This window comes from Triturus cristatus, chromosome 4_1, assembly GCF_964204655.1.
Source record: "Triturus cristatus chromosome 4_1, aTriCri1.1, whole genome shotgun sequence".
NCBI classification, from domain to species: Eukaryota; Metazoa; Chordata; class Amphibia; order Caudata; family Salamandridae; genus Triturus; species Triturus cristatus.
The window spans coordinates 934,297,028-934,324,323 of NC_140585.1; the positions used below are offsets into that span (position 1 = coordinate 934,297,028).

General features: G+C 49.8%; 1 protein-coding gene across 12 annotated transcripts in view; it reads left to right on the forward strand.

The window, feature by feature from the left end:
- Positions 1 to 27,296, forward strand: part of LOC146855858 (uncharacterized) — a 922,371-nt gene that overhangs the window by 729,633 nt on the left and 165,442 nt on the right. For 11 of the 12 annotated variants that reach the window (XM_085653813.1, XM_085653801.1, XM_085653802.1 and 8 more), the window contains one exon: positions 14,298 to 14,390. The exons of the other annotated variant lie outside the window; for it this stretch is intronic. In XM_085653813.1, the coding sequence (XP_085509939.1) occupies positions 14,298 to 14,390 (93 nt within the window). The remainder of the gene's footprint in view (positions 1 to 14,297; positions 14,391 to 27,296) is intronic. 12 annotated transcript variants of the gene reach the window in all.

Below are 27,296 nucleotides of genomic sequence, written 5' to 3' on the forward strand. Positions count from 1 at the left end.
CATCTCTGCCTTCTTGCGGCTTCCTGATTAGCCTTCTCTTTTCAAGTCCCCTGTCGTTACACGCTTTCTAAAAGGCATTACTCACACGTTCCCTCCTGTCCCTTTTGTAATGCCTCAGTGGGACTTGAATCTTGTTCTCACATTTCTAATGTGCGCTCCCTTTGAGCCTCTTCATAATTGTCCTCTTCGTCTGTGTAGGAGAGTAGGGTCTGCTTTCTATGTTCACCCCCACTTTTTGCTTTTGCTTTACTGGTTTTCGACTTAGATGTGGCTGTGGGCCTGCTAATCAGACCCACAGCCCTGCTGTTCTCTCTCTAAATTAATACTATGTACTTTAGGTGCATAACCCATTCGGATAGGATCACCTTATTGGACCCTGTACAGTGTACCCTAGGTACCCAGGGCATAGGTGTACCCTAGGCCTACCAGGGGCTGCAGCATGTATTATGCCACCCCTGGCCTGGCCTTCCATTTTGACACAACTGGCTGATCACTCAGCTGGGGCAAGGTCGTGTAATCACCCCTTGCTTAGGTGTAGTATTCCTATACCTAACTTACATATAGACACATGTGTACCTATCAGTCACTCCTATGGCAGGCCTTAACAATCCTGGAGGCAGAGTGCTTGGTAACATGTGAGATGGTGCTCTAGCATGAGCTGAGCCTGTCTGCAGCTTTCGGAACCATGTCCTTATAGCTGTTCTATGATATAGCCTACCATATACTCTTAAAGTGCCTTATAATCTTAAACGGTTATGGTAACTATGGTTTGGCTTTATCGAAACATGTTGTGTAAGGTGTCTAACACTGTGGAATAATACCCCCATACCATTTCTGGACATGAGGATATTATTCCCCCCTTCTAGAGGGAAAGACATGCTAAAATCATACTTCACTGTTAGCCTCTGACCAAAGCCTCAGCATCACAAAATGGATGCTGCTGCCATGACACAAGTCTGACCTCCTGCTGCTGGGAGTGATCCCAGTCAGGGAGGCCTGGACAATAGGTTTCCTGCTTGGGGAGGTGCTAGCACCTCCCCAGACAGCCTTTAGTGTATTGGGGCAGGGTGGGCTGAAAGGAATGAGACATGCCTGGGGCACACAAGGTGTTCCTTGCATAGTCCAGTTCAAACCGGCGCTGGGGCACTCCAGCCCCAGCTCTGGCGCGAAACTGGACAAAGGGAAGTGGGTGTAACCACCCCCTCCCAGGTCCCACCCATAAGGCGTGACCTAGCAGGTATCCCAGCCCCCCAGATTAGTATAAGAGTGGGAGTTGGGCCTCAAGACTTTAGATTATCCTGAACCTGCTAACTTGAACAGAAACTCTGGACCTTCGATGAAAGAAGAAGACTGAAGAATCTCCCTTGTGGCCAAGGAGTGGCTACCCTGTGCAAACAGGCACCATCAAGAGACTACCCTTTGCTTTGCCCAAGTTTTACGAGGAACCGACTGCAGATCCCGACCAGAGCCTTGACTTCCAGACTTCTACGACCCTGATCCACATCCACAGCAGAGCTGAGATCCGTGGAGGCGACGAGAGACGTGGGACCGGCTACCTGGGAAAAGTGGCTAGTATCTTCAAGCGCAGCTTCTGAGGCACCCTCGAAGTTGTGCACCGGGGATTGAGAAGCCCCAACCCCAAGCACCATCTGCACCGAAGACCAGCCCCCCACACTCCACGAGTCCTGCGTGGGGCCCTTCTGCATTTTCCTGCTTGCCGCGTCTGTCCGGTTGCTTGCCCGCTGGCTAGTGGCCTTTGTGACGACGCACCCCGTAATCTTCAGCGCTGGTTTGGCTCCTCCAGACTGGCTCCTGCTCCTTTGAAAAAGAGAAGCATCCCAGACCTTCCTGGTCTGCACCAGAAGCAAGTCCTCCGTTCGGCGTGGGTTCCGCTTGCCAAGGCTTGGTGAGTCCTAGTCCAACTTCGACGCCGCCGACAGCAAGAGCCTTCGTGGGACAGCTCGCCTCCTGGTCCTGGTCGTCCTCGACGCTTCCTGGTCCTCGTGGCTGCAGCGACAAGCTTGACCTTCACCTGCAATCTTCACGACATCGCCTGGTTCCTTCCTGGTTCCACGTGGTCACTGGCTAGTGACCTTGACTCTGTCCCTTCTGCTTGCAGGTCTCCTCTCTTCTTGATCCCAGCCTTGGGATCCACCGGACACTCTTCACTGACTGCCTGTCAGCATCTTTCTTCAGGCATCCATAGGAGTCGACGACGAAACCCGACGCAACTTCACCCCTATGCACCCGCAGCCTGTGGGCTAGGTAACTTGGGTACTCCGGTGCTCATCAGGATAGTGACTATCCTAGTGTCTAGTTTTCCAGTCTCGACTTCCTAGCTACTCCGGAAGTGTCCTAAATCTGTCTATTTCTAAACTGTACTATTGCTAGTGACTTTTACGCATTATGCGTGAGTGTTTCCACTCTGCACCTGAATCCCGTGGGCCTCCCACTTCCTAACCTTTGGTAGTATAGTGTAGCCCCAGCGATTCCCTAGGCCTAGGCCTATCCTATTTCCGTGACAGTGGTCCTTATACCACTTACTTAGTATATGGTTTGCGTGGGCCCTAGGGCCTAACTGTATTACTTACCTGTGTGACTTCATGTATGCATAAATAAGACTGTGTTGTACTTACCTCTAATCTCATAAAGAGTGCTGAGGGTTTGACTAGAATAAATACACTTTATTTTATATATATATCTGTTGTGGTGTCCTTTCATTTGGTATTCAAGGGATTATATATGGTATCACAGCTGGCTTCACATGCCATTCAGAGTTTAGCCTAAGATTGCTCTTGTCCATGCTACCACTAGGATAGCTGGTCTATAAGGTTGACTTTACAACCAATCACCATAAGGGTATTTGGACTGATATAAGGTGTACACTAGAACTAGTGACATCATACATCAGGCCAACTTCTCACAGTCTGCTGACGCTTAAGACTGCTTTTCTGGTAGCCATCACCTCGGCTAGACGGGTGAGTGAGCTCCAGGCTTTATCTTCAAAGCCTCCTTTTCTCTCTGTTCATCCGGACAAGGTTGTCCTTCGGCCTCGTCCCTCCTTTCTTCCGAAAGTGGTGACTCCATTTCATCTTGGGCAGTCTGTCACCTTGTCCACCTTCTTTCCGCCTCCGCATCCCTCCAAAGAGGAAGAGAGGCTCCACCGTCTGGACCCAAAACGTGCGCTCTCCTTTTATCTGGACCGCACAAAGCAGTTCCGGGTGGACGACCAACTTTTCGTTGGATACGTGGGTGCTAAGAAGGGGAAAGCTGTGCACAAACGGACCATCTCTCGGTGGGTCGTTTTGTGCATCAAAATTTGTTATTCCTTGGCAAAAAAGGACCCTCCTGTTGGGCTGTGCGCCCATTCTACTCGGGCCACAGCGGCTACTACTGCTTTGGGACGGGGTGTCCCTTTGCAGGACATCTGTCAGGCGGCGACGTGGGCTTCGCTACACACGTTTGCCAGGCATTATTGCCTTGACAGCCAAGTCCGGAGGGATGGCTTCTTTGGCCGTTCTGTCCTCCAGGACTTTCTGGTGTGATCTTGGTTCGCAGACCCACCACCGGGGATGGTATTGCTTGGGTATCTATTCTAAGGTGAGGAATCTAACTAACGTGTTTCTTTCAGATGAACAAGTTACTTACCTTCGGTAACGATGTATCTGTAAGAAACATTAGTTAGTTAGATTCCTCACCGACCCACCCATCCTCCCCGTTCTGCGAACTGACATCTAGGGTTAAGGTTATCCTTTTCAGGCCCCTAGATTTTATTTTTGGCATCAGTGTCGGTCTTTGCATGGCTCTGCGTTCCTGGCGCGGAAAGTTATGTACAAGAACTGACGTCAGCGCGCGAGGGCGGCGTCTAAGTACTCCGACGACGTCATTCCGGCGCACGACGCCGACGACGGACGCGGAGCCGCAGACGACGCCTAGCGACGCGCAAGGGGTATTGCTGACGAAAAATCTTCCGGATCCAGTCTGACGCCTGGGGATATTCTAAGGTGAGGAATCTAACTAACTAATGTTTCTTACAGATACATCGTTACCGAAGGTAAGTAACTTGTTCTTTAGGCAATACCGAAAATGGAAAGTTGTAACAGGCAGAGTAATTTTACCGTGTATGATCCACTCAGTAGCTGGTTTTTCTGCCACCGTGAATGGTAATTTTTCCAGTTTTTCAATGCTCAGCGTAGTGTAGTCTGCTCCCCTTTGTGCCAGTCATATCTGTTTATCAGTGAGATTGAATTCTGGAAACAGTGACGTAGTATTGATTAAATGCCAAGGCACATAGCCTGCACTCAAGTTTTGTAGCGTCTAGCCCAATAGCATGATAGAACGTAGCTGAGACTGACCATGTTGCAACATGACTAAGTCTTGTTCCATGACGTCTATGACAGAAGACACAATGTTGTCCAATGAATATATTCTAGAGTTGTTAACCCATTGTCTACTACAGAGAGAGTTTTCTCTAAATTAATACGATCAATTTCTCGTATTCATTCTGCAGTCTCTGCTTGGGTAACCTTCCATGCTTCATTATAAGCAGCATAGATACCGGCATATATGAAATGTTTTTGACGAGGATTTCTTGGTCCTAGCAAGAATTCCTTAAGGTCTGCGCCTTCTTGAAGTAAAGTTAAGTGTTGTTTTACATCCTTCAGTGTAGCTTTCTGTAGCCAATCAAGGCACAGTTTCCCTACACTGTATGTTGTTATTACCCCTGGATGCTGTCTTTGAACATAGCGTGGGTCTGGCCTATTGATAGTGAAACCCTGTGTTTTGTTCAGGAATTGATCTTGACAGTTGTTTGTGTCTGTGAGCCAGAGCAACCATATTTTCCATTCTGGATCTGATCTGTTGTGATGCAGAATATTACGTACGTCGACCTCCCCCGTGTAGGGCTAATACTTGCAGGTATAGGTATAGTCGGTATGTTCATGTCTTTGATCCTGGCTAATCCAAGGCAAGACGTTTGCTGGACAGTGTCATTCAAAAACATAATTTGCTGAGGGATGATACAGGCTCTAAATAAAGCTTCTACCTACCCCCTGTACTTGCCAATCTTTTGTACCCCAGACAGTCTTTGTCTCAATGTTGTCTTTCCAAAAGTCGAAATCCTGTCTAGACAGTTGAGCAATAAAGGCTGCAGAATAAATCTGTTTCGTATTGGTTAACATATTTTTCGTTCCTGTCTTGTTCACATTTTTAAACTAAAACGTTTCTGGTTTAGACAAATTGTAGCCTGAAAAATATGGAAATTTCATTGCAAAAGTTTTTGAGCTACCCTTTGGAGGTGTAGGACAATGTTCCCATTGGTTATACATAAATAAATTTCTAGGCGTTGCAGATTTATGCAAGAAATGATGACCATAGTGGTTATAACAATACATTTGTTCATAATCTGATGAACCCTCTAAATATTCATGATTTGTGAATACAGTAGACATCTCTAGATCAGACATCATGTTATTAACAGTCTCGAAGTCCCAATCATCAGAAAAGGTTCTAGAGGTAATAAAGTCACTTAATGAAATCTTAAATAAGTGTGGAATCTTCAAAAGCTCAGACGGGCCAAAAATGTCATATTGAGTTTGGTCCCAAACTATACCATCATGTATAGGAACGGCTGTGATATTCACTGCTGACAAGTCTCTTGCTTCACGATGGGATGATTTGTGTGGCTGGAGAAGTAAGTTCACTGTTTTACTTGCTGTGTCCATTTGAATATATCTTCCATTTATCAGCATACCCAGATTTAATACCAGAGCTAACCAAAATAGAAAGAAGAATATTCCCAAAACAATCCATAGTTCAATCCATAGTGAAACCAGATAAGTCTTTTTTAGGAGATGAAAAAAGTCTATTGCTTGTTCTTTAAAAGTTTTTTTTGCTGGTGTCGTTTCAGGTTCGCTGGGATCTTCAGAAAACGTATCAAAGTTCATGAAATAGCCAGAGGCAGTTCTGTCAATGGTTGGAATTGCATCAGGATTTGTTGAATTCACTGGCACCAGTTGATCACTTGTTACTTCGTTGTAGACATGTGCATCAGGATGAACTGTTATTTGGCGGTCAAGAGGGACAAGTTTCATAGCTTTGTTGCTTAGTCCTTTACTTCTAACTGCAGAATCTTCAAAGGTGTTGAGTCTCTCAGTTTGAACCTCTTAGATTGTAGCCAGCGGAGTGTGTCTGCTACATTGCCGAAGTCCACTTGGCCTACTGCTTAGTATCGTCCATATAGTGTGGTTTGATCAGGTCGATGGACACAAATCTTTTCTCCTTTTTACCAGCAAGGGGCGGCAAAAGTACAGTTCTTGATCCGTGGAATACTAGGACAGGTACTGGTTGTCTGTAAGAAGGACCAAATTCCTTCTTGTCCGCGATCTTTTCTCTGACTTGATCACCAAGCTTTGGGATCCAAACGGCCGGTTTTCCGTCGGTGATGGTTGGCTTCAGGAGCACGTTGCTTTGTTTTCTTCTTCGCTCATTTAAGTCCTGTAAAACAGCAAAACGATCTTTGATATCAAATGTCTTATTCTCCATCACTGTGCCTTGCATATCAAGGTCCGGTACCAACATTCTAGTTCCAAATAGAACTTCATACCACGTGACTCCCCCTAGAGAACTTCTTGGCAAGTTATTAAGTGCGCGCTGGACTCCATAAAGGTGTTTGACCTACCCATCACCCGAACCTAATACCCTAGCTGTTATAGACTGCTTTATGTCCCGGTTTTTTCTTTCTACAACAGAATTTCCCTCAGGATGGAATGGAAAAAAATACCGCAATGCTACGCTCAAACTGGCCAGGGCTTCTTTGTAAGCTCGAGAGCTAAACGCAGGACCCTGATCAGAATGTACTGTGCCAATTGCATATGTGCTGATAAAGACTTGCAAATCTTTTATAACATTTCGAGCATCAGCCGAGCGCTGAGGCCACATCCAAAGGAACATAGATTTAGTGTTTCTGGGATTGCTTTCATCCAAGAGGACGCCTGCACGTAGATAGTCTAATGCTGTCTAATAATGGTGTCTGAACTGGGCTCGCTATGTTGTAGTCTGGTACCTGGTGGCGTTCTGTACTGCGATCTCTATTGCAGTCTATGCAGTTATTGATGAAGATATGAATCCGCGTATTCATTCCTGGCCACCAGTACATCTCTTTTAGTTCTAAAATTGTTTTCGAGATCCCCTGATGTGTCAGACCCTCTCCCAGATGTGCTTCGTAAATCAAAGTTGTTCTTCGTTCCATGTTTGGTATTACCCTATCCCCCCACTCCAGGGATTCGAGCAAATAGAACGCTGTTCGCATCAATTATATATGAGTGGGCATTTTTTAGGTAATGCTGCACCGCTGCCTTTGCTTGAAGCATTGACAGCCAGCATTATTTCACTGTCTATTTTTGTTTTTGAACAAGTGACTGCAGCTATGGAAACCGTTTGCACAGCCCCTTTCACGGCTTCATCAGCCAATGAATTCCCTTCAACGTGAACGCTATCACGTTGATGACTGCGTGTGTATCACGTGAGGGTTTTGTAGTCCGTTTCGCAACTGAACTACTTGTTCCCAAAGCGTTTTATGCTTGATTGTGCCACCTTTTGCATCCTTGAAACCATTTTGAAGCCAATTCTGTAAATATTCATTGTAAGATTGAGCACAGTAAAAAGAATCACACAGTGAGTGTGGGGAATTCGCGATCCGTGTTTTCAAGTGCCATCTTGAATGCTTGTAATTCAGCTCGGTGAGCTCCTAGAGATTGCATTTTTGTGACCATTGGTCTAAATTTGCCATCGTGCATATGACCTTTAACGATTGCGCATGCTGCACTGTAAGCTTGCTTACTCTCCGTAGCGGGTTGTTCAGATCCGTCAGTATAAACTATAAATTCGTACTGATCAAGAGAGAATTTCAGTAGGCAGAGGACATTCGTGTTCGTATTGCAGGAATGCTTGTGTTTTTAAATAAGGATCAAACACATATTCAACATCAGTTGCAGCAAGAGAATTAACAGATTGTATCCATCTTGGATGTAAAGCTTTTGCATTCGGAATGCTCGCTTTTGTAACTGCCTCTAAGGCTGGTACAGGAGTCACGACCATTATTTGTTTCCCCTGTGCTAGGGCTCTTTCTTTTGCTGCAGCGGTTTGAACTGCTGTCAGAATATTTTCTGTAGAAGTGAATTTCATTTCTGCTTGTGTATACAAGTGTGAGTTGTATGCAATGGGTACTTTTTCACCTGTGTTAAAAGTTAAGTAGGTGAATCCGCATTGACCCGGAATGATTCGGATCACTAAGTTGCGTACGTTTACGCGTGTTTGTAAAGGTTTTGTTGCTAACATGTCTTTTTGAAGTGAATGGAGAATTTCTGTGTGTTCTTGTGTCCAAGTTGTGGCTTTGAAATCAGGTTTGATTAATTTGTAGAGAGGTTTAACCCTCTCTACGTAGTTTAGAATGCATGTTCTTCTAAAATTCAGGAAACCTAGAATCGACAAAGTTTTTCAGCGTTTTTGGAGGTTGGAGCAGCGCACACTTTTCTAAAAAGTTGGCTGCCAGGCTTTTGCCTTCACTTGAAAGTTCATATCCTAGAAAAAGGACGTTGAGATGGGCAGTTCTGGACTTTTTAGAGTTGAATTTGTAACCCTCAGAGGCGAAGCCCAATATAATGGTGTTCACCCTGTTCAAGTGTCTCTCCAGGTCATTGTCTGTCAGATATATATCATCGACATATGACAATGCCTCGTCATCATAAATTTGTAGTAACTCTGTTACTCTTGCTGAGAATAACCCCGGGCTGTTCTTGAACCCCTGTGGGAGTCGACAAAATTGACCTGAGTCTCCATTATTGAGAAAGCGGTCAAATATCTACTTTCAGGTGGAATATTTTGACAAAAGAAACCATTTGAAATGTCTAATGTGGTTTTGTACTTTTTACGCACAATGTTATTCATTAATGCTGTACTGTGTGCATTTTGCACTTTAAATGTTTTACAACATGAGTTTAGGTGTCTGTAATCCAAAACTAGACGATATGTATTGTCTGTTTTGGAAACAAAGGATTGTTCATTGACGAGGTGCATGTTTCAATCACCCCCTGGTATTCAAGTTGATCTAAGATCTCCCTGACTTGACAAAAATTATCGACCTATCTCTGGCCTACCATTGGTAGTCAAAGTTACGGAAAGAGATATAAACACTATCCTAACTGAGTACCTAGATACACACTGCCTGCTTGACTTCTCTCAGCATGGCTTTCGCCCTAAATACTCCACTGAGTCGGCCCTTATTTCTGCAGCTGAGGGAATTCGGGCAGCGGTAGACAGTGGAGGGAGGGCAATTCTTGTCCTCCTTGATTTGTCTGCCGCTTAATACACCGTTAACCATACGGTATTGGTGCGGCGACTAGAGGAGGTTGGGATCACTGAGCGGGCTTTTGTCCTCCTTTCCTCGTTTCTCGAAGACAGAAAGCAGAGTTTGAACTGGGCGGGCTTACAATCGGGTAACTTCATCCTGCCCTGCGGTGTCCAACAAGGTTCAGCTCTTTCCCCTACCCTATTCAATCTGTATGTTAGACCATTGGCCAGAGTAGTTAGGAAACATGGCTTCACCCTTGTGTCCTATGCTGATGATTCACAATTGGTGATATCAGTATTTGACAGACCAGAGCAAGTAGCGGCAAGATTTAACACCTGTCTGAAGGACGTTATGGAGTGGATGCGCCAGAGTTTCCTAAAGATAAATACTGAGAAGACAGAAGTCATGGAATTTGGCAAGGGTTCCCCATTGTGGAGTACTCTGTGGTGGCCACCGGAGGCCGGGGAGTGTCCTCTACCAGTCACTAAGGTGAGGAACTTGGTGGTGATTTTTGATGATAAGCTGAACATGTCAACCCAGGTTAATAGTTTAACCTCAATTTGTTTTCTTCTGCTCAAAACGCTGCGAAAAATCTTCCCCTTCATTCCCCAGGCGCTGCAGAAGACGGTAATGGCTTCTCTTTTTATGTCCAGATTGGACTATTGTAATGCTATGTTCCTGGGCATTGATAAGCACCAGGTCAGCAAGATCCAGTCACTGCAAAATGCTGCTGTCCGTGTAATTTTAAAGCTACCTAGGGGTGAACCAACGTCCAACGGTAGAAGGTCATTACACTGGCTTCCGGTTCAGCAGAGAATTGAGTTTAAGGCGCTCTGTTTGGTGCACAAGGCACGGTTTGGAGGGGGCTCGGTGGACTGTCGAAATAGGTTTAAGCCTTACACCCCCTCCCGGGATCTACGTTAGGCCAACCTTGGCCTTATATGCACCCCTAGATACAGACTGGCAAGATGGGGCGGCCGCTCATTTGCCAGCTGTGCTATCCAATTATGGAACAAGTTACCTGGGGCTATGCGACTTCAACAGAATCTCCCCTCTTTCAGGGAGGCCCTGAAGTACCAGTTGTTCAATATTCACTAGCTACTAGCTCCCTCTTCCGTTGACTTCACACACCCCAGCGCCAAAGCGCCTCATGGCATTCGAGCGCTTAATAAGCTTCTTTATACTTATACTTTTTTAGCTTCTTGCTTAACTAGGTACTGCCTTTGTGCAGTTGGTTGATTTTTTTTAACTGGAATTTGAGATGAGGTGAGTCCTCATCCCATCCTACATGATTCTTGTATAATGCTGGGGCCTGGGCCACTGCCCCTTTCCTGGCATAAGTATATTTTAAATGGATTGGAACATGGTTAGAGAAGGCTAGCATAATGATGTCTTAGCCATGTGGGCACTCGTCTCGTTCTGCTAGAAGTATATCATAACTCCTTGAAAGATGCTCCCAAAAGAGTGCTTTCACTTTTCTTGGTATGTCTCCCTCCATCCGGAGTGTTATTTCATATAAACTATGCGGAGAACTAACCCTGGTGTCTGCAGTTTCCACTTGAATGTCTTCATTCATGTCCACTGTCTACAGAAGCCCCTTCAGGTTCTGGCGAGCTACTGTAACTTCTGCTGCACTGTCCAACATTGTCTGAGCCCATTCGCCATTCTTGATTTGCGTTCTCAGAATCCTCGGCATGTCTGATCTTGAGACCTGCTACCTTCTACTTTGAGAATTGAGGTTTTTGTTTGTTTTTCTGAACGTGTTGATTGTCTTTGGACTTCACACGTTCTGCTTTGTTCTCTGACCATCCTCTTCTTTCGGATGTCTGTAATGATATCTGAAAGGTACCAGAGGAACGTGTATCAGTATCTTGATATCTGTCAGGTTTTCTCAAATTATCCCTATTCCTGAGGTTGTACCTCCTTTCAGAGGGCTCCTTTTGAGGAGACCTACCTCAGGATTGAGAACGCTTCTCTTTGGAATGCTTTTTGCTATTTCCCCACTTCTTTTTAGAAGAGGTAGGCGTGTTTTTAGGAAAGACCTTATCAGGACTTTCAGACAGTTGTGGTTTAACTGGTTCCCCCCCCCCCAAACTGTCTCTGCCGAATTCTTCATAGGATTTTTCAATTATTCTGGCTAGTTCTTGTGGTTGTTCTGTTACATCAAATTCCCTTAATTTCTGGCGGACTGCCACTGATATTGCTTCTCCTTTAATATTAGATAATATTATTGTTGAGACCTGGTCAAAATTTTTAATTAACTTCATACCTAAATTCAGAGCAGGCTCTGCCCCGTATTCGTTTTGAATATGTTTCAGGACATCAGGTATTACCGCCATAGACGGAACACCATGTGTTTTAGTGTAGATAGCAGCAAAGACTGTGCCCCCAAGTGGTGCAGCCTTCCAGATGTGGTGTGATCCCCATTGGTAAACAGATTGTTAGAATTCTGTGTTTCTCATAAGGGCTAGTATTAGGAAATACTGCTTCGATTAGAGTAATTCTTTGAGCTATCCAGAATGGAATTTGTTCACGTTTTGTGGGCATTTTACCCTTGACTGCGTGTAAAGTTTGTGGAGTGATTTTTAGTGTATTCCCCTGATGAGGGGCTGGATTTTGAATGGTTAATGGTGGTTGGACTGTGAAAGTCCGCATGACATATTGAACCAATTATCTATAAATTTTAAGTAGCTCCTTTAGTTGAGCTAGTAATTCTACATCTGACCTTTCTTCAATGTCAGGATGAGGTGTGTAGCCGGCTAAAATCAGCCATGTTGCTCCTGGTCTACCTAGTGGACTGAGCCTGGTAATGTGATTGAAATGTTTTAGGGCGCCTTTAAACCAGAGCTCATGCTCCTGATATGTGAGTGGAATTTCAATATCCTCGAAAGGAATATATTCCTCAGGTGGATCATCTTCTTTGTAGAAGTGAAACAAGTGTGTTACTGGATTTGATTCTGGGAATACTATCCATGAATAGAATACCTCTGTCTGGTGAGATTCATGTGCCTCTATCACATAAACTGCTTTACCACCTCTTGGTGTTAGGCCATGTTTTATAAGTGTTAGAGTGATGGCTCTCCTTAAATTTGGATGGATGATTATTACATCTTCGTCGGTTTCTTGAAACCTGTACGATTAAAAGCTGCTGTGACTTGGTCAGCCGCAGCTCCACCAGTATCGGTGTTTGTGCCGTTTTCGGTAATTGTTTAATGAAAGTTTCAGAGCAAGGTTCAAGGGTACAAAGATAAGGTGCACAATATTTTGGAACACTGTATCCTTCAACGTTGAACAAACCGAACAGCTAATACATAGGATTTTTGTCCTACTCAGCTATGGCGGATATTATCCCTACCCACTCCAGACGTCTTATGGAGTATTATGAGTAGGGGTCTCTGAGAAAAGCACGACTGAGTTACTTCAGATCTAGCGTTAAATTAGTGCCTTACCAAACCGTTGGGCGCCATGTAGTGTAGTTCCTATATCCCTGATAGGCTCTGCGCATTGGAATAATATACACTATAGATTTGACATAGGACTGAGGTCAGTATGTCTCTATCGAGTACATTAAACTTAATTACTTTTGTGTGCCATCTAACTCAGAGGTCACTAGAAACTTCTTGAGTAAACAAGAAGGGATTAGTTTCTAACAACCGCATAAACATGACAACTTTGTTTCCCTTAGAGTCGGAACAATCTCAGAACCGTGGAAACAATAGATAACAGTTTCACTCAGTCAATCGTGCATGCTTCGTTTCTACAGAGTTGTACAGAAATAGAGAGACGGGCGTTTCAATAAAATGGGGTTTATTGAACGGTCTTATTTCTCATGCAAGAGATATGAACTGCTACAATCGTAAGGCTGCAAAGTACAATATGTACAGAGTTAGCAGTAAGATAAAATAATACTGCAATAGCATGGTTTATAGCTATGACATATATTAATTAAAATACATACATAAATAACACAGGCTAAAATGTGGCTACTCATCTGATGCTTCTAAATAGTTCTACACCAGTGTACCTAACCTAAGTGTAGTACGAGGTAAGAAGTAGGTGCTGTTTTCTAAAATATAGCTAACTATAGCTATAGTTTTTTGTTTTGCCAAGAGTTGCCAAAAGTTTCTCTAAGTTCTAGTCTGCTCCATACCTTAGAATGTGTGAGGTTGGAATCTCTTTTCCGGGACTCGATATCGAACACCCCGGAAGGGAAGTCAGAAACACTGGAGCTGGATTCTCTGCGAAGAGGATGACAGCGTAGGCAGTCGAGCTGGATCGTGCCGGAACTGTGGTTTGGCAGGGCAAGTGCAGGTATATTTATACCTTGAAGATGTTTAGGAATGCCTGTATTGACGTAAAAGTCGGGCATCGGAACGTCATGAATGAACCCCTAAGGAATAGATGTTCATGCATACTAAATGAGTTCTTGGAGAAATCAATATTCAAGCAAGGGAAATTCCTAAAGGCTTAAGAGTTCGGTTTTCCAAGAACTCGTTGTGACGTGGATGGACGGATGTAGGAGACCATGCCTGTATTTGGTTAGCATAGACAATGCCTAAATAAGGGCTGGATTTTCTATGCCTAAATAAGGGCAATTGTATTGTACCTATATAAGGGCATAAATCGGGAAACCTATATACGGAATCTAAATCTACACACAACAATGTGACACATGGAGGTGTACAGGAGCATTTGTCCATTCCAATTTCTAAACAGAACCCCTGAATCCCCTGTCCCCTTTCATAATGTATATGAGTACTTTCAGCAGTGCATCTGGTGAAAGAGGTGAAGAGATCTGGGTGCCCAGAAAAATAGTAGCTCAAAATCAAAAGAGTCGCTTTTGGCGCTTAACAATGCAAAGCTCATAAAAATGTTTGGTTCCCTAATAGCACCAGAAGTTCATTGAGGAGCATCATACTGAATCTTGGCTTTTTCTTATTAATTTCAGGCATCTCCTTCCTTGGCAAATGATGTGGTCCATAACTTTGAAGAACAAAGGAGAGTTGTGGAAGAACGGCAGAGAGAAATCATTGAGCAAACTGTGAGCAACAGTAATTCTGTTAAGCCAATGCACTAAATATTGCTTAACTGTTAAAAAGCATTGTGGGGGCAGAGATGAAATACAAGATTTCAGCATACTTTATGGAGTTGTGACGAAAATGACTGTGCTATCTGCTTTTCAGCTTGTGTCACTTATGTGGGCTGTCAATGCAGTAGAAGGGAGCAGGTCCATCTAAGAGACCATCAGGCTGAGTTAACGTAGGAAAGAGTGGGTCTACCTAAAAAGATCATATGCTTGAAAGTAGGGGTCATTTAGAATAAATCTCTTAAGTTGTCAGCTTTTTGATCCAGGAAAGAAACTGACAACATAATTGAAAAGAATATTTCTAAAGCTAGCCACCTCAGAACCCTAACCGAGATCGGAATGGTCAGAGGCCAGGTACTCATCACCTGGACGTCCTTTGCATCTTCCTGCACAAGTTGAAATAAGGAGACATTCCTACCTCACCTGACTCCAGACTGAGGTTGGACTCTGGCCTCATCTCACATCCAGGCACGCCACTGAGGAAAGTGCTTGCTTTGCTATAGACTTGTGGAAGGCAACCTACGTTCTTGACCTACAGCAGGCCACTATAGAGGTAAAAATCTAATGATCTGACGGCATTCCTCCAGCCAGTGCATACCCATACCGAACCCCTGCTGACTTTCAACAAGGCATTGACCAACACCCTCTTAGAGGCCTGCACCAAGCAGTGTTCTGGCCTCCAGTGAAACGCCAAGGTGCGAAAGCTGCCACTCTGCCCCATGTGTCCCTGCATTACTGTCTCAACACCCCTCTCTTGAAAGTTTAGTGGTACAAGCTTCCACTAGTCAGACACACTCAAATACTTTTCAAACTACGCCCACGGATATGGAATCCAAGATAGTGGAAACCTTCAGTATTTATCTCTACAAGTTTGGTCTTCCACTCTGTTAATGCAGGCTCCCTGCTGGGCCAACACTCCCATACCCTCAGAGTCGAATGCTCAGATTCTCCCAGGCTTACCAGAAGACCTTCACCTCATCCATACCCAGGCTATTCAGGACAGCTTTGACGTAGCCAAATGTATGATTCGCTCCAGGCTGGACGCCACAAACTGCATTGGGTGAGAAGTTGACACTGGTGTCGCCAGCATCCTGTGCCCAACTTCCAGAGGGCCATCTGTCTATCTTACTGCAGGAAATGCAAAGCTTGTTGGCCATAGGGGCTATTGAGACGGGGCCTGCAGTAGACGTGGGTCGTGGTTGGTATTCCCACTACTTTATGGTGCCAAAGAAGGACGGAGGCCTTTGTTCTATTCTAGACCTGCACCCTGTCAATGGCCTTTTTTTTTTGTTTAAATAACTGTTTATTAACATTAAAATCCGCAGCAGTTACAGCAGTCGTGACCATTAGGCAGTACGTAATTATACAGGGTACATATAAGGGCACCATAAGCGATCATCATCACAACAAGGGTAGATTCGCTCAGAGACAAACCCAACATAAAGCATCGCACAGGCCCCCCACCGACCAGCCCGAGACCCGAGGGCTCCAACCCACATAGTATATGATTAGGGGTTTCCCATAGCTCCGGACATTCCCCCGTGCCCAAGTTGTCCATTAAGGCCTGTCTCTCTCGCCGGAGTTCTACCGTGGGAGATATACAAATGTCCCCCCGATACTTGTTCCACCGTCCCCATTTGTGGTCCCCTTTTTGGGGGCACCCTCGGCCTTTATAGACCGTCTTCTCCATCACCATCGATAGAATCATATCTTTGGCCCAGGCGCTCAAGGACGGCAAAGCGGCCACCCCCCATTTCTGGGCAATATTTCTTTTAGCTAGGGCCCAACCCAGAGCCGCCCAATCCTGCTCCGCTTGGGTAAGGTCTGTGTCCTCCCACACGTTATGGAGACACAACTGAGGGGAGGGGACCACCGACTTCGCGGTGACCCGTGCCATCTGACGGGTGACTTCTGTCCAATAGTGTTATATGGGGGGGCAGGCCCATAAAATATATGTGAACGTGCCTACGTGAGAGCAGTTCCGGATACAAAGCTCGTCAGGACGCCGACCTAGTTTGCACAATAGGACCGCATCAAAATATACACGGTGCAGAACTTTGAGTTGGACCAGGCGGAGCCGCATCGATATCGCCACCTCCCGAGGGGAGGTCAGCGCATCTCTCCACACCTCGTCAGACATCCGATTCCCATCTGGCCCGTAGTTTCTGCATCGGGTCATCTCGGTTATTGATTAGCTTTTTATATGTTAGGGAAATCGCCCTGCGGTCCATTGGGTCAAGCAACAATCTGTCTTCCAAGGGCAAATAGGCTGGAAGAGGAGTCTCAGCGGGCAGGACGCCTTCGATTGCATGGATAATTTGTAGGTAGCGGAACTGCTCAGAGGGAGCAAGTTGGTATTTAAGCTGCAGCTCTGCGAACGTCGCCATTCTGCCTTTAACCCACATGTCCCCCACTGTAGAGATGCCAATGAGATCCCACTTATCGAACCCCGCATAGGTGCTCGGCCGTCCCAGACAATCCGGTTCCCATAGCGGAGTGGCCTTAGTCAGCCGCCCATACCACCCCATTCGCTTCTGGAGAAGATGCCAAATCTCCACCGTTCTGGCCGTGGGTCCAGTAAGACCTAGTTTCTTAGGGTTTGAGTATAGTGCCCTGTTATATCCACCCTTCCCCATGAGCCAGCGGTCGGTTCGGAAGCTAGGGTCATCATGCGCCCCGAACACCCACTGGTTGATGGCGATCAGTTGTGTGGCCTGATAATAAAGGCGTAGGTCCGGCAGACCAATCCCACCGTCGTACCAGCCCATAGTTAGTTTCTGCATTGCAATATGCGGCGTTTCGGTATCCCACAACAATCCCCGCAGTGTTGCATCGATCTTTAAGAAATAGGATTCCGGGACCGGGATAGGCGTATTCTGCAGGGCATAGAGGAAACAGGGGAGCACTAACATTTTGAAGAGGGATGCCCGGCCTAGGAGTGTAAGGGGCAACGTTTTCCAGTGGATCACATCAGATTTGAACCGCTGCAAAGGGCCCTCTAGGTTTCGCACATAGAATAACATTGTATCAAATGTTATGAAAACTCCTAGATATTGGAAGCCCTGTAGTGCCACCGGTAATGTATACCCCCTAGGGCTAAGCGGCGGATCACCCCGAAGTGGGTACATCTGGGATTAGGACCAGTTGATCTGGTATCCTGAGTGGGCCCCAAAGATATGAAAAATATGCAGTACCCGACGAAGCGATCGCGCGGGGGAGGCCAAGTATAGCAAGATATCGTCCGCGTATAGCGAAATGCGGTCTTTGTGATCTGCCGTCCATTTGAGGCCCCGAATTTCGGGGTCCTTTCGGATCCAGACCGCCAGGGGCTCCAGTGCCAGGGCAAACAGGAGAGGTGACAGGGGGCAGCCCTGCCTCGTGCCGCGACCCAGGGAGAAGGAGGTCGAGCGGTGATTATTGACTGATACACAGGCCGTAGGCAGGGTGTATAGTAGTCGGATCCATCCAATCAACCGAGGGCCCAGCCCCACCCGGGCCAAAACAGCAAATAGATACTCCCATGCCACGGTATCAAACGCCATCTTGGCATCTAGCGCTAGAAGCAGCGCATCTTCCTGGATTGTCGCCGCCCGGCCCAGGGTGCCATGGACTCGACGCAGATTGCGTGCGGTGTTACGGCCCGGCATGAAACCCGACTGGTCCGGGTGAATCAAGGCCGCGAGGTATGGGAGCAGTCGGCTGGCCAGCAGCTTAGCCAGGATTTTGGCCTCCACTGCGATCAGGGAAATGGGCCTGTACGAAGCACATTCGTCCGCTGGTTTGCCGGGTTTCGGATTACCACTATCATGGCCGTGCGGATTTCGGCCGGAAGGGTGCCGGTCTCATAGCACTCCTTGTATAGGTTTAGCAGGTGGGGTGCCACCTTCAGAGCCATATTTTTCATGATCGGGATTCCATTGGTACCCATGGCCTTTCCAGAGCGTGTATCTCTGGTGGCTGTCTGAATTTCCTCTAACGAGATGTCTGACTCAAGCGTCTCTCGGTCTTGCTGGGAGAGACATCGCACCTCAAGGGTTGCGTGGAGGTCTGTTGCCCAACCGGCCTGCGAGTCTAGCGGCGGGATATAGATTTGCTGATAGTACTTAGCAAATGCTTCGGCTATATTTTGAGGGTCGGTGATCAACGTTGCGTCTGGCCCTTTGATCGCTCCCACCCATCGCGCCGCCATTTCTTTCCGCTCCAGCCATGCCAGCAATTTACCCGTGCGTTCTCCCAGCTCATATATTCTGTGTCGGGTGGCTAGGGATCGGCGACTGGCCTCTTTATAGAGCAGTTGTTTATAATCTCGTCGTTTTACTTCGAGTAAGTGTGGGGCGTCGTGGGCCGGGATGTGTGTATTCCCCTGTTCGAGCTGAAGTATCTCCGCCTCGAGCTCGCTAACCCGCCGTCGTCGTTCAGTTTTGTGTCCCACCATCAATGACAACGCTCTCCCTTTAATAACTGCCCCGTAGGCCCCCAACAATGTCACCGCCGAAGCCACGACCCCTCGTTTTCTTCAAAATAGCAATCAGTGTCGTGTCGCAGAGAGTCTCTAATGTGCGGGACTTTCAGCAACCATGGCTGAATCCGGATGGGGCCCGGCTGTCAGTCCAGGCTGGCCCCAAAGGAAGCTATGACCGGGGAGTGATCGGAAATCTCCCTTGCCAAGCCTGAGGAATCTGTGAAATTATGAATATCTTGCGCGAGTGTGAACAGGTAGTCAAGCCGTGAGTGACTTCCGTGCACTCCGGATTGAAAAGTATAGAGCGTTTCTCAGGGGTGTGACCACCTCCAAACGTCCACCAAACCGAATGCGTCTGCGAACTTGCTCAGTTGTGAGCCCCGCGGATCGCTCCCTCTGGGTGGGGTACGGTCCATTGTATCGTCCATCGTCAGGTTAAAGTCGCCGCCCACAATCACAGCGCCCTCCGGCAGGGTCAGTAGAATCTTTCCAACGTCCGCCAGGGTCTGGCGCTGAAGGCCCGGCGGTGCATTGATCGAGATCAAGGTAAGGGCCTTCCCTTCCCAGCTTCCCGAACAGACAACATATCTACCCTGAGGTTCAGTGTGAGTTGTGTGTACCTCATATGGGCAGCCCTTTCGCAGGAGAATTCCCACCCCTCGAGAACCCGAGGTAAAGCCCGAGTGGGCAACCATTCGGTATCCCTTCCGGTCTAGGGCATGACAGGAGTTACCTATGAGGTGCGTTTCTTGGAGCAACACTACGTCAATACGATGGCGGTGTATGTAGTGCTGCACTGTGCTCTGCTTAATTTTATCGCCCAGCCCGTTAACGTTCCAGGTCATTAGACTACGTCTCTGAGCCATTGCTAGTTGACCTCAGTAGCATCGTTCCTGAACATTCGAAGTGATCCCCGTATATGGTGACCGAAACATTCACCCTCAGTGACGACACCCGCATTCCCCCGCCCTTTCTGAGTGTGACGGAGAGGAGACTTGACATCCATAGGTGAACAATTAGTACCCCATCCTGACTAAAGGTATCGTGCATGACTACTGCAGAAGAACATTGCAAAACAACCCCCCCATTAAATGCAATCCCACAACATACCCATCCCTCCCTGCTACCCTGCAGAACGGGGCTAGAACCCCCCGTGCCCCCCAACTCGCAGAGTGCCTGTCACCCCCCCATAAACACTTCGAGGAAATATGTGCTACCCCACTCCCATCATGGCATCCTACATCTTACAAAACCCCTTCTCGTGGCCACGAACCCTACGCCAGGCCAATAGGAGTCCCTAGAAGGTTGCCCGGTTAGCCCGATCCCCGCTCCACCCAGTATCTACTCATTGGCGTTAGACCCCTCCCGACCCCAATCAAGAACCACAATGCTATCAGGAAACGTATCGTTGAGGGGAGTCCATTGATGCTTCGGGAGGAGCGGCTCACACCCCACGGATGTCGACCATGGAGGGCCCGTTGGCCGTCAAATCCAGGGAGCAGCTCAATCCACATCTTATTATCACCTTATACCAGGCCGCCCGCCACCCTAAAGATAGCAGTGCGCTCCCAAACAGCCAAAGGAGGAGCTCCGAGCTGTCCTATGTGATCCCAGTCCATCTTACCATTGTCCACAATCCGTGTTCCTCCGCCGGGCCCAGGGCCCCAGAGTCAGAGCGCGAAGGTGAGCGCCTCTGCCGGCGCCAATCTGCAGCCGAATCTGCTGCCGAGGGCTGCTTCTTTCTCCGACTGCCCACGGTACGCCACCCTTCCAACCAGTCCCATGCATCCTCCGGGCGCATGAAGAACCATGATTTGCCCTCAGCCTCCACCCGAAGCTTGGTCGGGAACAACATGGCGTACTTGACATCGTTCTCACGAAGTGCCTTCTTTATGTCCAGGAAGCTCCGTCTTTGTTTCTGGACTCGCAAGGTAAAGTCTGGAAAGAACGTGATGTTGCTATTCTCCACGACGACGGGTGGTGCCGCCCTCGCCGTTTGAAGGATTACATCTCGGTCACGGAAGTTAAATACTCGGGCCAAGATAGGTCTGGGATGGGCCGCGGGCGACCCCCCCGGCACCCGATAAGCGCTCTCAATAGTAAAACACTTGGAGAGACCCCTAGGTTGCAGGTGATTGAGGATCAAGTCTTCAACAAAGAGGTCCGCCGCTTGCCCCTCTGCCCGTTCCGGAACACCAATAATGCGCACATTATTCCGACGCATCCTACCTTCGTAGTCGTCCAGCTGTCGGGCCAGCACCTCTTGGGAGGCGCGCAGGTCACTGACCTCTTGTTTGAGGCGGCCGGTGTCGTTTGACAGTTTTGGTGATATTTTCTACTGTCCCCACCCGGTCAGCGATCTTTCGCACATCTTCTCGGATCAGACCCACATCGGTGGCCACAGTGTCGATTCGCTGCTCGAGGGATGTCTTGACGGCCGTTATGGCGTACAACAGGTCTTTGTTCGATGGGTCAGGCTTACCGTCCGAGGCCGGCATCCCAGCCCGGTCGCCGCTCGGCTGCTGGTGCCAAGCAAACTTCTCAAGTTTAGCCTGTGTCGTCGGTTTGCTGTTCCACCCAGTTGGCATGGTTACCCTGAGTGAGCACTCCCTAGCCAGAAGGCCCAGCCGCTAATCCCCGCCGCCTGCGGTGGAGACCTCCACCCGGCCTGTCGGTTTTAACTGACTGCACCCTCTTCGCCAGCGCACTCTACCCGGGTTCAGAGCACTACAAGAGAACGTGAGTGCGGCCGGTCTCAATCCACGCCGACCCTTACTGCACTACGGTGGGAAGAGCACGCTCCCACCAAAGGCCCGCACCCTGGGGAGTCCGGCGTCGCAGCTCAACTGGTAGCCCCTGGATCCAGCCACTCGGCAGGGTGGTATTCCAGACTTCCCAACTTGGTCGTTGTTTGAGTCTAATAGACGGCCTAGACCCGCTCCGTTGCAGCCGTGGGAAAGCGGAGATCCCCCGGTGAGTTCCGTCGCACACTCTCAGGCAGATCCGCGGAGGCGGCCGGCGACCTCGTCGAGCTTTACCCCGGTCAAGCGATCTTTCTGTATTCCTCGCAGGCTATGGATTCCGGGGGGTCAGCGCCACCCCCAGCACAGCAGACCCAGCTGTTGTGTCAGTGTCAGTCCGGCCCAAGAACCTCTCCAGGGCCTACTTTGTGGTAGCTCCGGTGCTGTGTGCGGACTGCAGGTATGGCTCCCCACTCGCAACAACACACATTCCACCAGCTCCGGAGGCGTCGACTTCACTGCCACCACCACTTCAAGCGCCCCGTCACCTCCGCCGCCACACTCCCCTGCACGCCGGCATCAAGGCATATCTCTTACCGACAACGCGGCGGTCAGCCAGTCTGCACAGGAATCTGCCGCTCCCTTATCACCGGAATGTCGCCGAGCCCGCGTCCTCAGCGCCGGGGAGGCCACCAGGCCCCACCGATTAAGGCCACACCACTGGGGCAGCGCCGCGCCCAAAGCCGTCTCTCATCAGGCGCCCCAGGCCGCCACAACGGCCTCACGTAGAATGTTTCCCGGCTGGGCCGCACTCCTCATCCGGTGGTCTGGAGCTGGCGAACCTTTGATTTCTTTCGCCACACGCTGCATGCATGAAGCTTGGCACCGCTTTCGTCGCCACTACTGCCCAGTACTGGTCTCACGGCGGCCACACCACCTGGCCCGCCGCTCCGTCGGCGTCCTCTGGTATAGCGCCGGCCCCCAGTCCTCACTTCCTCCGGGGCATCCACGATATCAGGCAGGCTGGAGGGTACGTCAAAACCAGCCCCCAAGTCGTCCGGGGTGCCGCACCCCAGTCCGCTCCGCCCTCTGCACTCTTAGGCCGCAGCCACGGCCTCCCGCATCTGTCGTGTCCGGGCGGGTCGAAGCGAGGAGCCGCGCGGCGGCGCACCAGCTCCCGGAGCGTGGAGCTCGGAGTCAGTTCAACCTTCGATCCCCCCCAAACTTTGCCAGCGTGTCCGCGGCCTCGGGACCACCAGCACCCTCTTATCTGGGGCCGCAGGGCACAAATTATCCGGATATTTCGGGAGTGGCGCTGCAGAGCTTCGCTACTGCGCGGCCATTCCCGTCAGCAGCAAACGTCAATGGCCTTTTCTAGCAGATTCAAGATGCTCTCCCTGGCCCAGGTGTTGCCTGCCTTTGAGCCTGAAGAGTGGATGGTGGCGTTGAATTTGCCCTGCAACTATTTCCATATACACGTTTTGTAGGCCAATCAATGCTACCTGTGGTTTGTGATAGGACAGGAGCATTTTCTGTGCTTACCTTTTGTCTGACCAGTGCTTCTTGGGTGTTCATGAAAGTGATGGCGGTGGTAGGAGCTCACCTTCCGAGTTCAGATGTACTAGTCTTCCCCTACCTAAATAACTGATGCTCAGTTTCATGCCTTTCCCCAGGGAAAAGAAGTGCAAGACATTCAGGCTATAATTCCGATCTTTACGCCTCTGTCCTGGTTTTCAGTGAGGTAGATTCCGAGGCTGTTGGGACTGATGGCCTCCTTCACCCTGCAGGTCAAACATGCCAGATGGCATATATGGGCTCTACAGTAGAATCAAAAGTCTTAGTAGAGCCATCATGAATCGGACCTCTTCGATCATGTCCATATTTCAGCGAAGACTGCAAAAGATCTACAGTGGTGGTTTCTGGACCGCGATTGGGTAAGCTGCTGATCCCTCTCCCGACCCCACTTAGAGCTGAAAGAGGTGACCAATATGTCACTTCTGTGTTGGGACGACCAACTGGGAGAGGTGGAGATCAGATGTCTCTAGATTCTGGTTGAGTTCCAGGTTCCATCTGCATATCAACCTTCTGGAGCTGTGGGCCATCCACTTGGCGTTAAAAACCTTCCTTTCATCCATCAAAGGGAAGCCAGTACAGGTGCTTATGGACAACACCACCACCATGTGTTATTCCAACAAGCAGGGAGGAGTTAGTCCTGGGCTCTTCCAGGAGGCACTTCTCCTCTACCCTGAGGTTCAGTGTGAGTTGTGTGTACCACATATGGGCAGCCCTTTCGCAGGAGAATTCCCACCCCTCGAGAACCCGAGGTAAAGCCCGAGTGGGCAACCATTCGGTATCCCTTCCGGTCTAGGGCATGACAGGAGTTACCTATGAGGTGCGTTTCTTGGAGCAACACTACGTCAATACGATGGCGGTGTATGTAGTGCTGCACTGTGCTCTGCTTAATTTTATCGCCCAGCCCGTTAACGTTCCAGGTCATTAGACTACGTCTCTGAGCCATTGCTAGTTGACCTCAGTAGCATCGTTCCTGAACATTCGAAGTGATCCCCGTATATGGTGACCGAAACATTCACCCTCAGTGACGACACCCGCATTCCCCCGCCCTTTCTGAGTGTGACGGAGAGGAGACTTGACATCCATAGGTGAACAATTAGTACCCCATCCTGACTAAAGGTATCGTGCATGACTACTGCAGAAGAACATTGCAAAACAACCCCCCCATTAAATGCAATCCCACAACATACCCATCCCTCTCTGCTACCCTGCAGAACGGGGCTAGAACCCCCCGCGCCCCCCAACTCGCAGAGTGCCTGTCACCCCCCCATAAACACTTCGAGGAAATGTGTGCTACCCCACTCCCATCATGGCATCCTACATCTTACAAAACCCCTTCTCGTGGCCACGAACCCTACGCCAGGCCAATAGGAGTCCCTAGAAGGTTGCCCGGTTAGCCCGATCCCCGCTCCACCCAGTATCTACTCATTGGCGTTAGACCCCTCCCGACCCCAATCAAGAACCACAATGCTATCAGGAAACGTATCGTTGAGGGGAGTCCATTGATGCTTCGGGAGGAGCGGCTCACACCCCACGGATGTCGACCATGGAGGGCCCGTTGGCCGTCAAATCCAGGGAGCAGCTCAATCCACATCTTATTATCACCTTATACCAGGCCGCCCGCCACCCTAAAGATAGCAGTGCGCTCCCAAACAGCCAAAGGAGGAGCTCCGAGCTGTCCTATGTGATCCCAGTCCATCTTACCATTGTCCACAATCCGTGTTCCTCCGCCGGGCCCAGGGCCCCAGAGTCAGAGCGCGAAGGTGAGCGCCTCTGCCGGCGCCAATCTGCAGCCGAATCTGCTGCCGAGGGCTGCTTCTTTCTCCGACTGCCCACGGTACGCCACCCTTCCAACCAGTCCCATGCATCCTCCGGGCGCATGAAGAACCATGATTTGCCCTCAGCCTCCACCCGAAGCTTGGCCGGGAACAACATGGCGTACTTGACATCGTTCTCACGAAGTGCCTTCTTTATGTCCAGGAAGCTCCGTCTTTGTTTCTGGACTCGCAAGGTAAAGTCTGGAAAGAACGTGATGTTGCTATTCTCCACGACGACGGGTGGTGCCGCCCTCGCCGTTTGAAGGATTACATCTCGGTCACGGAAGTTAAATACTCGGGCCAAGATAGGTCTGGGATGGGCCGCGGGCGACCCCCCCGGCACCCGATAAGCTCTCTCAATAGTAAAACACTTGGAGAGACCCCTAGGTTGCAGGTGATTGAGGATCAAGTCTTCAACAAAGAGGTCCGCCGCTTGCCCCTCTGCCCGTTCCGGAACACCAATAATGCGCACATTATTCCGACGCATCCTACCTTCGTAGTCGTCCAGCTGTCGGGCCAGCACCTCTTGGGAGGCGCGCAGGTCACTGACCTCTTGTTTGAGGCGGCCGGTGTCGTTTGACAGTTTTGGTGATATTTTCTACTGTCCCCACCCGGTCAGCGATCTTTCGCACATCTTCTCGGATCAGACCCACATCGGTGGCCACAGTGTCGATTCGCTGCTCGAGGGATGTCTTGACGGCCGTTATGGCGTACAACAGGTCTTTGTTCGATGGGTCAGGCTTACCGTCCGAGGCCGGCATCCCAGCCCGGTCGCCGCTCGGCTGCTGGTGCCAAGCAAACTTCTCAAGTTTAGCCTGTGTCGTCGGTTTGCTGTTCCACCCAGTTGGCATGGTTACCCTGAGTGAGCACTCCCTAGCCAGAAGGCCCAGCCGCTAATCCCCGCCGCCTGCGGTGGAGACCTCCACCCGGCCTGTCGGTTTTCACTGACTGCACCCTCTTCGCCAGTGCACTCTACCCGGGTTCAGAGCACTACAAGAGAACGTGAGTGCGGCCGGTCTCAATCCACGCCGACCCTTACTGCACTACGGTGGGAAGAGCACGCTCCCACCAAAGGCCCGCACCCTGGGGAGTCCGGCGTCGCAGCTCAACTGGTAGCCCCTGGATCCAGCCACTCGGCAGCGTGGTATTCCAGCCTTCCCAACTTGGTCGTTGTTTGAGTCTAATAGACGGCCTAGACCCGCTCCGTTGCAGCCGTGGGAAAGCGGAGATCCCCCGGTGAGTTCCGTCGCACACTCTCAGGCAGATCCGCGGAGGCGGCCGGCGACCTCGTCGAGCTTTACCCCGGTCAAGCGATCTTTCTGTATTCCTCGCAGGCTATGGATTCCGGGGGGTCAGCGCCACCCCCAGCACAGCAGACCCAGCTGTTGTGTCAGTGTCAGTCCGGCCCAAGAACCTCTCCAGGGCCTACTTTGTGGTAGCTCCGGTGCTGTGTGCGGACTGCAGGTATGGCTCCCCACTCGCAACAACACACATTCCACCAGCTCCGGAGGTGTCGACTTCACTGCCACCACCACTTCAAGCGCCCCGTCACCTCCGCCGCCACTCTCCCCTGCACGCCGGCATCAAGGCATATCTCTTACCGACAACGCGGCGGTCAGCCAGTCTGCACAGGAATCTGCCGCTCCCTTATCACCGGAATGTCGCCGAGCCCGCGTCCTCAGCGCCGGGGAGGCCACCAGGCCCCACCGATTAAGGCCACACCACTGGGGCAGCGCCGCGCCCAAAGCCGTCTCTCATCAGGCGCCCCAGGCCGCCACAACGGCCTCACGTAGAATGTTTCCCGCCTGGGCCGCACTCCTCATCCGGTGGTCTGGAGCTGGCGAACCTTTGATTTCTTTCGCCACATGCTGCATGCATGAAGCTTGGCACCGCTTTCGTCGCCACTACTGCCCGGTACTGGTCTCACGGCGGCCACACCACCTGGCCCGCCGCTCCGTCGGCGTCCTCTGGTATAGCGCCGGCCCCCAGTCCTCACTTCCTCCGGGGCATCCACGATATCAGGCAGGCTGGAGGGTACGTCAAAACCAGCCCCCAAGTCGTCCGGGGTGCCGCACCCCAGTCCGCTCCGCCCTCTGCACTCTTAGGCCGCAGCCACGGCCTCCCGCATCTGTCGTGTCCGGGCGGGTCGAAGCGAGGAGCCGCGCGGCGGCGCACCAGCTCCCGGAGCGTGGAGCTCGGAGTCAGTTCAACCTTCGATCGCCCCCAAACTTTGCCAGCGTGTCCGCGGCCTCGGGACCACCAGCACCCT